At 45.0% G+C, this 18,347-nt stretch overlaps 1 protein-coding gene across 3 annotated transcripts in view; it reads left to right on the top strand.

The window, feature by feature from the left end:
• MAK (male germ cell associated kinase) overlaps nt 1-18,347 on the top strand; it is a 218,254-nt gene that overhangs the window by 100,064 nt on the left and 99,843 nt on the right. For all 3 annotated transcript variants that reach the window (XM_029590648.1, XM_029590650.1, XM_029590649.1), the window contains exon 7: nt 9,686-9,853. In XM_029590648.1, coding sequence (XP_029446508.1) covers nt 9,686-9,853 — 168 coding nt within the window. The remainder of the gene's footprint in view (nt 1-9,685; nt 9,854-18,347) is intronic.

Below are 18,347 nucleotides of genomic sequence, written 5' to 3'. Positions count from 1 at the left end.
CACGTCGGGATCCGAGCAGATCACCAGAAGTTTCTGAGGTTTGCTTTTTTCAAACCTCTCTCCCCTTCGGTCTTGCTACCCCCGGACGTTTACCAAAATAATGGTAGTGGTGGCTGCAGAGCTCTGCAGAGAGGGGTTGTTAGTGCATCCGTATTTGGACGATTGGCTGATTTGGGCAAAGTCGGAAGTACTTTGTCAGCTAGCGATCCAACATGTACTGCAGTTGTTGACTACGCTAGGCTGGGTAGTGAACAGGGCCAAGAGTCATCTTGTCCCCTCCCAATCCTTGGAATATTTGGGGGCTTTGTTAGATACCCGTCAGGGGAGAGTTTTTCTAATAGCCAACCGCGAGGTCAAATTGCAAGGGCAAGTGCAAGCGTTACTCTCCCAGCATCCTCTGAAGGTTTGGGATTGCTTGCAGGTTCTAGGTTCCATGACTTCGACTCTGGAATTGGTTCAATGGGCTTTCGCTCACATGCGTCCTTTGCAACCGGCCTTGCTCTCCCATTGGAATCCTGTTTCTGAACAGTTCCAGCATCCCTTACCATTGACAGAGTCCGCTCTGTCCAGTCTGGATTGGTGGCTAGTCTCGGACAGTTTGACCCGGGGAGTTCCCTTGGTTGTCCCCGACTGGACAGTGGTCACCACGGATGCCAGCCTTTCCGGTTGGAGAGCAGTTTGTCTGCGGAAAGCGGTGCAGGGTCTGTGGTCCCCAGAGGAGGCTCGATGGTCTATCAATCACCTGGAGACCAGAGCGGTGCGACTGGCGTTACAGGCCTTCCTCCCGCTTGTCAAGGGGAAATCGGTCAGGCTGCTGTCCTACAATGCAACCACGGTGGCTAACATCAATCGCCAGGGAGGTACCAAGAGCCGGCCAGTGGTGGCGGAGGCTCGGCTGTTAATCAGCTGGGCAGAGCAGAATCTGCTCAGCATAGCGGCGTCCCACATAGCCAGGGTCGACAACGTTCACGCGGATTTTCTAAGTCGCCATCATCTCGATCCCGGAGAGTGGGAACTGGCAGACAAAGTTTTTCAACTCATCTGTGACAGGTGGGAAACACTTTGCATGTACCTGATGGCGATGTTCAAAAATGCCAAAGCTCTGTGCTTCTATGCCCGCCGCAGGGACGGGAGCAGAAGGGGTGGATGCCCTAGTTCTGACATGGCCGACGACAGTACTGCTTTAAGTCTTCTCTCCTTGGCCTCTAATCTGCAAGGTTCTCAGGCGGATAGAGGCACACCCGTCTGAAGTGATCCCAAGTGGCTGCGTCGCCCGTGGCTTGCGGATCTGGTCAATCTGGCGGTAGAGGGTCACCTGAGGTTCCCGTGTCTGCTGAATCTTCTTCATCAGGGGCCCGTATGTTTCGACCAGGTTGATCACTTCTGTCTAGCGACATGGCTTTTGAGAGGCAACATCTAAAAGGCAAGGGATATTCTGATGCGGTGGTAGCTACTCTTTTGAGATCATGTAAGCCTTCCACTTCCCTGTCGTAAGTACGAGTCTGGAAGGTTTTTGAGTCGTGGTGTGTCGATCGGGTGGTGGTGCCCACCCAAGCGTCCGACTCGGATATTTTAGGTTTCCTTCAGGCGGGATTAGCTAAAGGATTATTGTGCAGTTCCTTGAGGGTGCAAGTGGCAGCTTTGGGTTGTTTGTGCTGTTCCATTCAGGGGGTACTTATTATTTGTAAGGGTTTTGGGTGGATCCCTGCACCTGTGGCAAATGACCACGCCCACGGGGGGAAGTCCCATGAGGGGCCACAGGTCATGCTCAGCGTAGGACACACACACACTAGTTCTTTTATTATACAGGATTGGTGAACCACCAGAGGTGGCAGTAGTGAGCTGGAAAGTAGCCCGGTTGGGCTTGTAGTCCCTCAGGCTCTGGGACAGTGATCCCACAATGGCTGTGCTGTAATAGAGAGAACTGAGATTGTGAGTAGTAGTAGGATATGCATAGTTCAGGAATAGATCCTTGTTGGTAATGTACTCACACAGCGGTCTCTCAGCATGGAGCACAGGAGCTGGAGTAAAGGCAGGCCCTCGAGGAGCGAGTACCTGGTTCCAGGGAATAGCTCTGAGAGACAGAGATGATAACTCACAGATGTTATAGGCAGCAGTGTTTTCCTGGCAGAAGTGGAATCCAAGAAGCGAGTCCAGGGACATGGGCCCTCAAGGAGCGAGTACCGGTTCCAGACTGCGACCTGAAAGATAAGAAAGAGAGAGAGGCCCCCGAGGAGCGGGTACCCCAAATAGAGTAGGTCCGAAGGAGGCAGAGTTGCAAGGTATGGAGAGTGAATCCCATCTGTCTGAAACCTGGAACGGAAACCTATAGAAACCTTTGCTAACTCGACTAGCTAGCAATGCGTAGGCCTCTTATATCCTGGGTGCATGACGTCATCACAGGGGGACGCCCCTGAGGTTCGCGCCACTGAAGTTACTTGAAGCAGGGCTGCGCGGCGCACGCGCCCGAAGGCAGCTGAACAGCATGGCGGGAGGCAGCGCCCAAGACGGTCCGGGGATGCTGGAGAGGATGGCAGGCAGACGCTGCGGCAGTCAAACATCCGTCACCCGCAGGGGGAGTCACCAGAGAGGTAAGGAGGGCGGAGTGGAGATGTCGGGCATAGACAGTCGTAACAGTACCGTTGGCTGCGCATCCTGATGTGTCTCATTTCCTTAGAGGGACAAAGCATTTACGCCCTCCAATACATCAGCCATGTCCATCCTGGAATCTAAATTTGGTACTTTCCGCTTTGCACAGCGCCATTTGAATCTTTGAATTGGTCAATGCTAAAGGATCTCACGTTGAAAGTGGTGTTTCTGGTGGCGATTTCCTCGGCTCGTAGAGTATCTGAGCTTCAGGCCTTGTCTTGTCAAGAGCCTTTCTTGCAAATCTCGTATTCTGGTGTATCCTTGCGAACAGTTCCTTTCTTCCAAAGGTGGTTTCCGCTTTTCATTTGAATCAATCGGTGGAGCTCCCGTCCTTCTCAGACCTCGATAGGTCAGATCCACTAAGGATTTTAAAAAGTTGGATGTGTGCAGGACTTTACTACGTTATCTAGAAGTCACCAATGATTTTCGGGTTTCCGATCATCTGTTTGTTTTATGGAGTGGTCCGAAAAGAGGTAATATGGCATCTAAGACCACGATAGCTCGGTGGCTCAAGGAGGCACTAAATTCTGCATATTTTTTACATGATAGACCCTTACTGATAGGGCTACGGGCGCATTCTACACGTTCTCAAGCGGCTTCCTGGACTGAATGCTCTCACATTTCACCGTAGGAGATTTGTAGAGCGGCTACATGGAAATCCTTGCATAATTTTGCGAGGCATTACAAACTGGATGTCCAGGCTCCAGGTATGGAGAATTTTGGAGAAGGTGTGCTCAGAGCGGGCCACTCCGGATCCCATCCCAGGTAAGGGAAGGTCTGGTACATCCCAGGAGTCTGGACTGATCCGGGTACGTACAGGAAAAAGAAAATTGGTTCTTACCTGATGATTTTCGTTCCTATAGTACCACAGATCAGTCGAGAGTCCCGCCCGTTTGCTGTAGAAAGCTAATGGAGAGTCCGCTTCTTCAGTATTTGTTTATCCTTTGGGTCTGCAGATTCATCTTGTTACCCTGGTTAATGAATTTGGTTCGCAGTTGGGGTTAGTGATCCAGTTTGGGTTATGATTCCTGTATATAGTTAGTTTGGTTTTGTACCATTCTGCTTTTACAATACGTAATACTGGCAGACTATGGGTGGCACCTAGGCATATAAGGCAGAGTCTGTCGAAACTTGCTCTGCATCCATCTGCTGGAGGGGAGGCAAAACCCAGGAGTCTGGACTGATCCGTGGTACTATAGGAACGAAAATTATCAGGTAAGAACCAATTTTCTTTTCCTGGCGTTCCTACAGCCAGAAAGCTAGATCTCAAGCTCTGAGTTCAGAAGTCTCCGGGGTTCGGTGCCATCTGACTACATCATCAGTCTGTCATTGTCGAGACTGCACTGAAGACGACGAAAAAGACAATAATTCATTCTAATTTTGCTCTAGGCAAAGACCATAGGCTACTAGATACTTTTGGGGAGGTTTTTTTAGACCTCCATGCTTACTGTTCATATCTCTACTCACCAGTTTAATATGGTGCAATATTTGCATGACTACATTCAAAAACTAAAGCCTTTCCTACAACCTTTGGATGGTGACACTTACTACCTCCATCCGTTGTTGAATGTGCAGTAATATGACATTTTCTTCATTCTGTCTGAGTCATCCAGTTCCGTCTCACGTACTCATCAGCTTCTATCAGAGATCAGTTTATGCCATGGCTTAGAGCCAATATCATTCAAGACGATGTGCATGAAAAGTGGGTGGACCTCCCTTCTCTGGGGGACAGCCTTTTTAGCTAAAAACTCTGAGAAACTGTCACTCAAAAAAACAGAATATGGCAGTCCAATCCCTCAACTGTTCCCAAGCAGCCTTCTTCATCGAGATTCTCCTTTTCTTACAAGAGGCTGTGGGGCAGATTTTAAAAGCGCTACACTCACCGAGCCTAGTTTGCATAGGCCCGGCGACGTGCGTATGTCCCGGGGCTTTGTGAAAGGTGCGGGGCGGGGGCAGGGTGAGGGCCTCCGGCACAGTGGCCATGTCAGGGGATCTCGCATAGGCACATGACTGGTGCGCGCAACCTACGCCTGCCCAGAGGCAGGCGCAACTTATGGAATAAAGGTTAGGGGGGAGTTTAGGTAGGGCTGGGGGGCGGGTTAGGTAGGGGAAGGGAGGGGAAGGTTGGGGGGGTGGGGGGACGGAAGGAAAGTTCTCTCCAAGGCCGCTCTAATATAACAGGAAATTGCTATAGCATGATATTAATCTGCGATCAAAACTATGGGTGTTCTAATTTATTGACAACACTATGGGACTAAAGACCAAGGCTTTCCTAGAATTTATAAACACTTGCAGTTGTCAGGTGCAAAAAATATGTAACTCTCATTACTCAATTTAATGAAATACTTACAAGGATATCTTAACTTAGGGGGTAGTTTATCAAATTGCTTTATGGCGTTTTCGCATGCAAAAACATCATAATGCACGCAAAAAAGCACCATAACGCATGGTGCGATGCTAATTTGGAAAAGGGGGAGGAGTTTGGGGTGGGATTTATATCGCACAATTTTAATGCGGGAAATAACTACAACTTTTTCATTTGCGTTAAGCTGTGTGATATTTTCGCAAATAGCCTTTTCACTATTTTAAGCTGTTGAGAGAGAGAGAGAGCGCCTAGCTATAAGGCCCTTCTAGTAGTTAAGTATGTATACCTCTATATGAGGCCCACCTAGTAACTCGAGGTGAAGTTTAAGTAGTAGTGTAGGGGTTAGGGGCCCCTTTGACATTCAGAGTGAGACGTACAAACAGAACAGTACACTCTTGTGAAGATTTTATGTCCTTTGGAGTGAGGAAACTCACACAAAGATGAGATTTGTACAATGTTCTCTCAACTTAGCTTGATGGACTCTTTGAGTGAACATTGTACAAATCTCATCTTTGTGTGAGTTTCCTCACTCCTCTCCTGAGTATGAAGAGAGATCAGGAAAGATCTGAACAACACAATCCATAAAAAAATTGCTAATATTTTTTAAGAAACATTTCATAATAAAGCTAAGATCCAACACTGAAAAAAAAATAGCATAGCTCTTTCAGTGATCTCTAAATGTGAAGTTTCTAAGAAAGCTGTTAAGTCTCAACTTGCGACTGTGTTCACAGATGAAAGGAAATAAACTTTGTTTAGAGTAGGAATGGTCTCATTAGAAATCTTCAAAGTATCGCCTCAAAGTTACTCTAAGGGGTTCACCCACAACTCTAGCAAAGTCAGTAAATTTTAAATTGAGATGACGCAATCTATTTTCGAGAAATTCTACTCTTCTCTGAAGACTGTTACACTCTTTTATTAGCATAGATTGATTATTTTTTAATGGTGGAGACATCTACCTCTAAAGATGAAAATCTCTCCTGAGATTTATTTTGAAAAATTTAATATGTTGAAATATGAATCTCAAGACAGTGAGAAACATTATCAGCCTGAGCAGAACAGTTAGCACAAGCCTGGCTAATGGCAACTATTAAGTCCCATAGTGTGGCCATTGTAACCACCTCTAGTTTAGGAGAAACTGCAAATGCTGAGGCAATACAAGGAGCCTGACTGAACTCACTATTAGATTCCTCAGCACTCTCAGGTAATGCGGAAGATGACAGAGCTGCAGCCTCTGCCAAGGAATTACCAACAGCAGCCATAGCCAGCCCAGGATCTCTTTTCAATGCAGCTACAGCCATAATGACTTCACTTGGCAACGCGGCAACATCTGGGATAGTGTCGCGCTGATCCGGCAGCAGGCGATCATTGAGGGGGGCTGAGGGAAACCTCCTCCCCAGCCAAAACTAGCTCTCTTCCACCAGAATTGGCAACAGGGGATCCCCCTCCTGGAATACATAGGCCACGAACTCAGATATTAGCCGCCTGTTGATAGATTTGTATCATGTTCAGTTTGCTCCTTATAATTGGTTGATAAGTTTTGAGATCAGCTACTGGCTGTTTTCAGGTTATGGTGGATTTTTAAAATTCATTTGGCAAACATTTAGTATTAAACCATGTCAGTAAACTCTGCTAAAGACCAGCCATCAGAGAAATTGTGCTCTTGACTCCTGAGAAGTAAATGTTTTTCAAAATGCAGCCACATCAGGTCTATAGCAATTACATTTTTGGGACATGTTGATGGCGGTGGCTTATTTAAGCTAAATATTTTAGATGCAAACTTTAAGGAAAAAAAAAGGGTCAAAATGTTTTCATAAAAAATGTTTGAACTGGTCGGGTGGGTAAGGTGGTTTTGATGATTATATTAAGGCATCCTAAGCATGTTGCTATTGAGGTGGCCACATACGAAATTACCATCTTCCATCCTTAAAAATGTTTTCTCATACTATTGGAGCAGAATGACTGGAAGAGGAACAGTGTGCAAATCCAAGGCTCTCGTGCTAAACTTTCAAAAGGGAAACTTTGATAAAATGAGAAAAATTGTTAGAAAAAAACTGAAAGGAGCAGCTACAAAAGTAAAAAATGTCCAAGAGGCGTGGTCATTGTTAAAAAAATACCATTCTAGAAGCATAGTCCAGATGTATTCCACACATTAAGAAAGGCAAAACGATTACCGGCATGGTTAAAAGGGGAGGTGAAAGAAGCTATTTTAGCCAAAAGATCTTCATTCAAAAATTGGAAGAAGGATCCAATAGAAGAAAATAGGATAAAGCATAAACGTTGGCAAGTTAAATGTAAGAGATTGATAAGACAGGCTAAGAGAGAATTTGAAAAGAAGTTGGCTGTAGAGGCAAAAACTCACAGTAAAAACTTTTTTAAATATCCGAAGCAGAAAGCCTGTGAGGGAGACAGTTGGACTGTTAGATGATCGAGGGGTTAAAGGGGCACAGAGAAGATAAGGCTATCGCGGAAAGATTAAATGATTTCTTTGCTTTGGTGTTTACTGAAGAGGATGTTGGGGAGATACCCGTAATGGAGAAGGTTTTCATGGGTAATGTTTCAGATGGACTGAATCAAATCACAGTGAACCTAGAAGATGTGGTAGGCCTGATTGACAAACTGAAGAGTAGTAAATCACCTGGACCGGATGGTATACACCCCAGAGTTCTGAAGGAACTGAAAAAATGAAATTTGTAACCTATCATTAAAATCATCCATTGTACCTGAAGACTGGAGGGATAGCAAATGTAACCCCAATATTTAAAAAGGGCTCTAGGGGCAATCCGGGAAACTACAGACCGGTTAGCCTGACTTCAGTGCCAGGAAAAATAGTGGAAAGTGTTCTAAACATCAAAATCACAGAACATATAGAAAGACATGGTTTAATGGAACAAAGTCAGCATGGCTTTACCCAGGGCAAGTCTTGCCTCACAAATCTGCTTCACTTTTTTGAAGGAGTTAATAATATGTGGATAAAGGTGAACCGGTAGATGTAGTATACTTGGATTTTCAGACGGCGTTTGACAAAGTTCCTCATGAGAGGCTTCTAGGAAAAGTAAAAAGTCATGGGATAGGTGGCGATATCCTTTCGTGGATTGCAAACTGGCTAAAAGACAGGAAACAGAGAGTAGGATTAAATGGACAATTTTCTCAGTGGAAGGGAGTGGACAGTGGAGTGCCTCAGGGATCTGTACTGGGACCCTTACTTTTCAATATATTTATAAATGATCTGGAAAGAAATACGACGAGTGATATAGTCACATTTGCAGATGACACAAAATTGTTCAGAGTAGTTAAATCACAAGCAGATTGTGATAAATTGCAGGAAGACCTTGTGAGACTGGAAAATTGGGCATCCAAATGGCAGATGAAATTTAATGTGGATAAGTGCAAGGTGATGCATATAGGGAAAAATAACCCATGCTATAATTACACAATGTTGGGTTCCATACTAGGTGCTACAACCCAAGAAAGAGATCTAGGTGTCATAGTGGATAACACATTGAAATCGTTGTTCAGTGTGCTGCGGCAGTCAAAAAAGCAAACAGAATGTTGGGAATTATTAGAAAGGGAATGGTGAATAAAACGGAAAATGTCATAATGCCTCTATATCGCTCCATGGTGAGACCGCACCTTGAATACTGTGTACAATTCTGGTCGCCGCATCTCAAAAAAGATATAATTGCGATGGAGAAGATACAGAGAAGGGCTACCGAATGATAAGGGGAATGGAACAGCTCCCCTATGAGGAAAGACTAAAGAGGTTAGGACTCTTCAGCTTGGAGAAGAGACGGCTGAGGGGGGATATGATAGAGATGTTTAAAATCATGAGAGGTCTAGAACAGGTAGATGTGAATTGGTTATTTACTCTTTCAGATAGTAGAAAGGCTAGGGGGCACTCCATGAAGTTAGCATGGGGCACATTTAAAACTAATCGGAGAAAGTTCTTTTTTACTCAACGCACAATTAAACTCTGGAATTTGTTGCCAGAGAATGTGGTTCGTGCAGTTAGTATAGCTGTGTTTAAAAAAGGATTGGATAAGTTCTTGGAGGAGAAGTCCATTACCTGCTATTAAATTCACTTATAGAATAGCCACTGCCATTAGCAATGGTAACATGGAATAGACTTAGTTTTTGGCTACTTGCCAGGTTCTTATGGCCCGATTGGCCACTGTTGGAAACAGGATGCTGGGCTTGATGGACCCTTGGTCTGACCCAGTATGGCATTTTCTTATGTTCTTATGTTCAGAATTTATTTAGATTTGGGAGTGATTGATAGAATTAGTGATTTTACATTTTCATTCCTGTGTGGAGATTGTTGTTCATTGGTGTGGTTGAAAGTATGGCATGGGATTTTCCCAAATACTCAAAACTGAAAAAAAAAATTCATCCAAGATCAAAAAATTGAATTTTCTACAGTTAATCTACCAGTAAAGTCTATTTAGAGAAAGTTTGTTTTTCATGATGGAAGAAGCAAAATTTATATTTTGAGGTGGAATTTTTAATTAGTACTTATGTGCTTAATGAAAATAGAGGACATCCTATATCATCACTTTATCGCTTAATTTAGTCTAATATAAGAATTTTTAGAAACAATCTTTGTTTTGTCTTTAAGAAACATGTATTGTTTTCCCATCTTACATGTTTTATATCTTTTTTTTTTTTTTTAAACAGTCTGAATGGCCAGAAGGGTACCAGCTTGCATCAGCTATGAACTTCCGGTTTCCACAGTGTGTCCCTATAAATTTAAAAACCCTTATTCCCAATGCTAGCAATGAAGCTTTACAGATAATGAGAGACATGCTGCAGTGGGATCCCAAGAAACGACCAACAGCAAGCCAGGTACAGTAGGTTAGAGCAAGTACTTAAAGCATGCTTCCCAAACTGTTAGCTGACATGACCCTATTTTTAGCACTTTAAAATTCACATGACCCCCGACAGCTACCAAAACAAATTAGCTGGGATAAAGTGAGGGGAAGACATCACACCCCTTTCCAAAATGCTGAAAAAATCCATGAAAGTCCCTGATAATAAGTAATAGATTCAATATAAGATAATAAGAAATGCCATACTGGGTCAGACCAAGGTCCATCTAGCCCAGCATCCTGTCTCCAACACAATGGCCAATCCATTTCATTAGGAAGTACCCTGCAGATCATAAAGAGAGTTTCTTTACATTTGTAGCATCATGCAATATAAATCTATGTATTTTAGGTAATTATCTGATGTAATCCTATTCAGCCTCCCCTTCCTCCAGTTTAACTGCTCTCAACCCCTCTCCCTTACCACCTCAGCTGATTTCCTCTCTTTTCCCATATTTAGCTCATCTCCTGTTTCAATTTTCCCCACCCCCAACCTACAGCCAATCTTTCTCAAAATCTGGAGCTTCCCCATGCAGCTGTTTGGGAAATAGCAAACTATTACCAGTGCAAGCAGCGGAATCTCACCAGATTGCATCTGTTATACCTCTCCATGGCACCTCAGATCCTTTTTTCCTCCCTGGTGTAATCCTGTGCTGATACCCTACCTGAACCCTTCTTCTTTGTGCTGTTGTCCCATTGGGGTGTAGCATTGCACCTGTCATGGAGGGGGTGAGGGGAATTGGAATAAATTCTGATCCCTTGCTCTAAATCTACTCCTTGCTTTTGTTGAGATTTTCCCCATTGTTCTGTGTCCTTGAATCCTGGGAAGGGTGACGATAGGATCAGTACTCTAAGGGCACAACTTTTCTTCTGTGCTTGTGTATACTTTATTATGCTGTGCATGAAGGATCCCAACCCATGTGCCATTTCAGCTCTCGTGTGGAAAGAGACCTGGCCCGGATATAAACTATGCACCTCCTGTGTGGGAAGGGGCCCAGCCCTCTGCCTCTCTGTAGCTCCTACATAGGATGGAGGCACAAGCTGCATGCTCTTCTCAGCTTCATTGTAATGCCTTTTACCTCTCCAGTGGTTACCCCCTGACTGCAGGTTCCTCCAACAGAGCTTCCGGCACTGTGCTGCATATCTTGGCTGTGAATAGAAAGTAGACTGCAGCTCCTGAGCCTTTATAGGCCCTGCATTCAGGAATTCCTTGGGTGCCAGCTGATGACATCATCACTCTCCCTGGAATTAAGAGCGTCCATTACAATGAGCCAGTGCCTCAGCAACAAGTCCTTCTGGATACCTCAGTCTAGGTGTTGCCTTTGCTCTGATCCCTGTCCCTGCTGGTCATCTTGCCTTCACTCCAGTTCTGCCTTTATCTGCCCTACTCTGCTTCTGTCTGCCCTGCATATCCTTGATTTCGGATTGTCCGCTCGTTGGCCTGATCTTCGATATTGCTCTGCCTGAACTCTGCCAGCCCTGACCATTGCCTGCTTTACTCTGCCAGCCCCAACGTCTGCCCACTCCTCATCACTGCCTTGTCTCTGTCCACCTTGAATACAGCTTGCAACACAGCTGCTGCCTATCAGAACTTGGTCCATGCTTACACAAACCAAGCTGCACCAATCCAGCAGTGGCCCAAGAGCTCACCTCTCTGCAATGTGACATTCAGCATAGGCTGTAAGCAAGGCACCAACAAGTTCAACTCACCGCACTTATTTCTTACCAGGAAGAGTCTAGATATAAGTTGCCTCCTGGTTGGTAGCCCTGGAGAGCTGCTGATTGGCCACAACTTTGTTGCTTTCAGACCTGACTACCTCACTGGTCAGTATGCTTTATTCATCCCCTACCAGGTCACAAATTTAAAAAGCCTTCCTTACGGAAGTGGCTGTGTGCTTGTTTTAAAAATGACACTAGGACCCACTCTTGACCCCATTTAATGATGTGTGACCCCATTTGGGATTGTAACCTACAATTTGGGAATAATGTTTTTTGTACACTTACACTCTTTTTCAGATGCAATAAGGGTTTATTTTATTTTTAAAGGGACTATATCACTATATTCATCTCTTAGTTCAAATTTCTAGTCTTGACAGAGAAAGTTGCCTTGTTATTTTGTAGGAAGTTATGTAAGCTGACTTTTAAAACTCTGTATGGTTACATTTTGTTTCTATTTATGTTCAGTTATACCGCACTTAATCTTTTTTTCATTGATTGCATTATAGCTCAGTGTTAAAGATCATAGACAATGTGGTCAGTTATCCTGCTTATTCTCTTAGAAACTCCTTCCTTTATCAATAGGAGGAATCCCCACTTTTTATTTCAGGAGGGGGAGACAAATGATCAACCCTGAAAATTAATTTTTTTAGTGTTGAGTGTCTTTAATGAGACTATAGGAATGTCTTAAATTACATCATTTTAGCCACACCCAAGCTTTTCCAACTTATCCTATAAAACCAGAATTTGACTGTATATACAGACACATAATAACAAGCATCAGTCCAACAATAAGATGCATGAGATTATAAACAAATATTCCTGTAACTAAATAACATTACCTGTGATCGTTGACGATATGTACCTCTTTCTTTGTAACATTGTAAATGATCCAATTTAAGTGTCTTCCATGTAGAAAACAAATCAAAAAATTAAAAATGTTTTAACCCTTTTTCAGTACTCTAAGGGAGATATCTCTGTTTTGTAACAATACAATTGTTTGGATGATATGCTTTTGGGGCCTTAGTGCTTCATTTTAGTGCACTGATACAGTGTGCTAATTTCAGTACAAGACGTTCTTGCTCTAAGTTCACCCAACTTGGTATGTTTCGCACTTATCAACCCATAATTAGCCCTTATGATTCACTTTCCGACACTGCTGGTTCCATACGTTGATGTCACCATATAAAAGCCTAGCCTCTAGTGCTCTGCATGATTGAGATGATGGGCACTGATGTCAGTGTGGTGAACCCAGAAGTAGTGGTGGGTGCAAAGCTGACAGCTCCCGCTACAATACACTACCTTGGAGGGAAAAGTATTTTGAAAGCGAAATAGCAGTGAATTTAGGCAGGAAATAAGGTTTGTCTGGATTATCATGCAGGAGGTTGCCCTGCGGCTCCTCTAATTCACAACCAAGGTGCTACCTTCACTGGGATTAGTGATCATATTCTCACACTCATACCTCACACTGAACACTCGGCTGCTTTTCATTAGGCCACTTATGCACAACTATCTGGCCAGAGCCTTTCATCCTCGGGAAGGTCCAGTCGCCATGGCAGAGATGACAGCATCTATTGGGCCAGCTCTTTTATCTCTGTCCATCAATTTATGCACCTCCTGGACCACATGGCAGTGTGGCCGCATACTAACCAGTTGGTCACCTTGCACATGTTTGTGGCCCAGTAGATGCTCCACTCACAATGTCTCCAGGCCTCCATGACCCTCTTGCCACTTGCTGATGTCATGTCTCCCCTTACCGAGCCCCTCTCCTGGTGGGAGCATGTGACCTAGTTGGAAAGGGAACATCCGTTTCTGGTACTGAAAACAAAGGTATTTAGTACTACTGTGCATCCAACCTGGGTTAGGGAGGGCATGTGGATGCTGTATGTACAGAGGATCTGTGTACTAAGCAGCAAGCTATGTACCTGATCTACTCCCTGTAACTGCGTGCAATCAGATATGCCCTTCTCTGCGTTCTATGGTCATGTGGACCCCAAGACAGTATGGATCATGACAGACAAGCACGTTGCTATGTGGCAACAAATCTGCTTCATTTTTTTGAAGGGATTAATAAACAAGTGGATAAAGGTGAACCAGTAGATGTAGTGTATTTGGATTTTCAGAAGGCGTTTGATAAAGTCCCTCATGAGAGGCTTCTAAGAAAACTAAAAAGTCATGGGGTAGGAGACGATGTCCTTTTGTGGAATACAAACTGGTTAAAAGATAGGAACCAGAGAGTAGGATTAAATAGTCAATTTTATCAGTGGAAAAGGTTAAACAGTGGAGTGCCTCAGTGAACTGTGCTTGTCCGGTGTTTTTTAATATATATATATATATAAATGATCTGGAAAGGAATACGACGAGTGAGGTTATCAAATTTGTGGATGATACAAAATTATTCAGAGTAGTTAAATCACAAGTGGAGTGTGATACATTACAGGAGGACCTTGCAAGACTGGAAGATTGGGCATCCAAATGGCGGATGAAATTTAATGTGGACAAGTGCAAGGTGTTGCATATAGGGAAAAATAACCCTTGCTGTAGTTACACGATGTTAGGTTCCATATTAGGAGCTACCACCCAGGAAAAAGATCTAGGCATCATAGTGGATGAATCTTTAAAATCATCGGCTCTGTGCTGCAGCAGTTAAAAAAGCAAACAGAGTGTTAGGAATTATTAGGAAGGGAATGATTAAGAAAATGGAAAATGTCATAATGCCTCTATATCGCTCCATGGTGAGACCGCACCTTGAATACTGTGTACAATTCTGTCACATCTCAAAAAAGATATAGTTGCGATGGGGAAGGCACAGAGAATGGCAACCAAAATGATAAAGGAGATGGAACAGCTCCCCTATGAGGAAAGGCTAAAGAGGTTAGGACTATTCAGCTGGGGGAAGAGATGGCTGAGGGGGGATATGATAGATGTCTTTAAGAACATGAGAGGTCTTGAACGAGTAGATGTGAATCGGTTATTTACACTTTCGAATAATAGAAAGACTAGGGGGCATTCCATGAAGTTAGCAAGTAGCACATTTAAGACTAATTGGAGAAAATTCTTTTTTCACTCAATGCACAATAAAGCTCTGGAATTTGTTGCCAGGAGATGTGGTTAGTGCAGTTAGTGTTGCTGGGTTCAAAAAAGGTTTGGATGGATTCTTGGAGAAGAAGTCCATTAACGGCTATTAATCAATTAGTATGATATATTCCAATAGTCACTTATATTAAGAACTTCTCGCCAGTTGCGCTATTTTTTCTATGCCTTTCTTTATGCGTGCACCCTGCCCTACCATGTTGTACCCTTGTTAAATGTATTTTCTAAACATTTTGTTATGATGTAAACCGGTGTGATGTGCACACTAACACCGGTATATAAAAAAGTTTTAAATAAAAATAAATAAATAAATAATCAAGTTTACTTAGGGAATAGCCACTGCTATTAATTCCATCAGTAGCATGGGATCTTCTTAGTGTTTGGGTAATTGCCAGGTTCTTGTTGCCTGGTTTGGCCTTTGTTGAAAACAGGATGCTGGGCTTGATGGACCCTTGGTCTGACCCAGCATGGCAATTTCTTAGGTTCTTATGTTCTATGTGCTCTCCTAGAGCATAACCTTGTACAGTTCTTCAGATATTGAGTTGAAAGGGAGCTCCTCAAAAATATCTCCCTCTTCTGCACTGCAAGCCAAATCATCAGCATTGAGCAAGGATAAACAGTTGCAGTATGCATTGATGAAAAAGAAGCACCATTCACTAGAACTGCCAGTGCAGCTGTCACCGATATAATACAAAGTCTCAGCACTGTCAGTGCACCATTCTCTGGCGCACCAATCCTTGACACATGGCACATTAGTGGTAGCAGAGCACAAGACCTTGGCACCATTGATGTATGTATAAGTCCTTGACGCATTGAGCTCCAAAGCACAAATTGCATTGAATCTCATTCTTGTTCACACGCAGATCTGTCCAAACTACTGGGTTTTGCCTCCCTACCAGCATGTGGAGACAGAAGAAAAGCTATAATGACACTGCTACTTAACCTAATGTTCCACCTGCAGTACCTCAGTATTTCTCTGTCTACAGCAGATTTAGAGATGTAAAACCTGCAGTCTGGAGAATTTTTTTTTAAAAAGGAAGAAATAAGAAGCAAGTGGAAGAGATCCAAGTTAGGATCAGTCCTCTTGGCGGGTTGTGAGGTGCCTGGTTGGGCCATCCACCCTGGTTGAGGAAGCCAATCAGGGTGTTGGTGACCCTTTTCGGAGGCTCGGTCTTTGGCTCAGTTGGGGGATCTGATATCTAGTGGTCCAGTTCCCTTGTTGTTGCCCCAGATGGCCCTTCCCCAGCGCTGACTTCTGCAGCATTGGACTTAGGGAAGTATATTTTTTTGCCTTTTGTTCTTTCTTGTTAAAGTTAAAAAAAAAGAAAAAAATCAGTGTGTAGAGAGTGGTTAAGCTGACGTTGAGGGGCTGTGACGGAAGACTGACAGGCTTTGGCCATCTCTCTGGGTGATCGGGGATCGCCTCTAAGTCAGGGAGTGACTTGTCCTGTGGTGTTTGTCCCAGCATGGAAGGGGCCATTGCAGAGGTGCAGTCAGCAAATGCAGGAGGTTATGTCACAGCTATGGATTGTAGCAGGAGCTGCTGCTTGAGTGGGAAATCGCATGCAGAGCTGAGTACAGCTGGGCTGTGTGCGCGCTGCATCTCTGGGGGAAAGGGCAGCCCAAGCACAACTTGCTCTGCACCGGCAGAGAAGAGAATGCCAAGATTACTGGGGGAAGGCATTATTGCTGTTCCTGAGAGAATGAAGGGGATTCCTCTCCCGCCTTTTCTCTGCGAGGCTGCAGACGGGGTCCAAGAGCACTGAGGTCTTTCTGGAGAAGGATTTTGAGGACTTGAAGATGTTTTTTCTCAGAGTTTGGTTTACTCCTCCGTAAGTTCTTTCTGTCCCAGAACTACTCCATTCGCTTCCAGCTCTCGGAGGAAGTTCGGACCCAGCTACAATGGTGGCTACAAGAAGACCATCTGAGCAAGGGAGTAAGGCTATCCCCACCAACCTGGATCTTGCTCACCACGGAGGGAAGCCTACGATGGTGGGGAGCCCACTGCCAGGAACTGACCGCCCAGGGGCAATGGGACAAGGAAGAGTCGGGATGGAACATCAATCAACTGTAAGCCCGGGCAGTCAGACTAGCCTGCCTACGGTTCAGTCACAGACTCTGGGGCGAATCGGTCAGAGTCATGTCGGACAACGCCACAACAGTTGCCTACATCAACCACCAGGGAGGAACCAGAAGCCAACAGGTGTCCCTGGAAATAGATCCCCTAATGACATGGGCGGAATCAAACCTAAAAGAGATCTCAGCCATCCACATCGCGGGAAAAGACAACGTCTCTGCGGATTACCTCAGCAGAGAAAGTCTAGACCCAGGGGAATGGAGGCTGACAACCACAGCCTTCCAGTTGATAGTAAACCGGTGGGGAACATCAGCCATGGACCTCCTGGCAACCCAGTCCAATGCCCAAGTTCCCAACTTCTTCAGTCGCAGACGGGAACCACAATCCCAAGGGATCGATGCCCTCGTCCATGCCTGGCCACAGGAAATCCTGCTATACGCCTTCCCACCGTGGCCACTACTGGGCAGGATCATCCGCAAGATAGGACACCACAGGGGATTAGTACTTCTAGTGGCCCCGGACTGGCCAAGAAGACCGTGGTACGCAGACATGCAGAGACTACTAACAGGGAGCCCTCTCCCTCTACCTCCACAGAGGGATCTGCTCCAGCAAGGCCCGATCCTCCACAAAGACCCAACTCGATACTCTCTTGCGGTCTGGCCATTGAGAGGACACGCCTGAAGAAGAGCGGATACTCATTGGCGGTGATTGACACTCTGCTCCGAGCACACAAGTTTTCCACATCTCTAACCTACAGACGAATTTGGAGAATATTCGAAGCATGGTGTGAAGACCGTGACATCCTCCCGTGGACAGTCAAAATTCCCACGATTCTGGAATTCCTGCAGAACGGCTTACAGAAGGGGTTGTCACTCAACTCCATCAAGGTGCAGGTGGCCGCGTTGGCCTGCTCCAGCACCAAGGTGGAGGGCGGCAGCCTAGCCTCTCACCCAGACGTCTCCTGCTTCCTGAAAGGGGTCAAACAAATTCGACCACCCCTAAAGTGGCCGGTACCTCTATGGAATCTCAATCTAGTCCTAGACTTCCTAGCAGGATCCTCCTTCAGACCCACCCGCGGTCTGTCCTTCCGACTCCTAACATTGAAGACTGCATTCCTAATGGCAGTCTGTTCGGCTCGTCGCATCTCCGAGCTTCAAGCACTGTCCTGTCGAGAACCGTCCCTCAGGTTCACACCAGGATCCATACAGCTACGCACGGTCTCCTCCTTCCTCCCAAAAGTGGTTTCTCACATCCATCTAAACCAAACCATCTCGCTGCCATCGCCAGACGAGCATATGGACTCAGAGGAATCTTGCCACCTTCGCCATCTTAACATTGGCAGACTCCTAGTCCGTTACCTGGAAAGGTCAGAATCCGTACGAAAGAGGGACCACCTATTCGTCCTTCATAGCAGGAAGAAACAAGGAGAAGTGGCCTCGCGGGCAACCATAGCCTGCTGGATCAAAGAAGTTATCAAGGCGGCCTACGTAGAGGCATGCAAGCCTCCACCTCTACAAGTCAAGGCCCATTCCACTAGAGCCCAGGCAGTGTCCTGGGCGGAAACTAAGATGCTGTCACCCGCTGAGAT

Source organism: Rhinatrema bivittatum, chromosome 2, assembly GCF_901001135.1.
Source record: "Rhinatrema bivittatum chromosome 2, aRhiBiv1.1, whole genome shotgun sequence".
Taxonomy (NCBI): Eukaryota; Metazoa; Chordata; class Amphibia; order Gymnophiona; family Rhinatrematidae; genus Rhinatrema; species Rhinatrema bivittatum.
The sequence above is the reverse complement of the archived record's forward strand: the minus strand, read 5'-3'. Positions and strand labels throughout refer to the sequence as shown.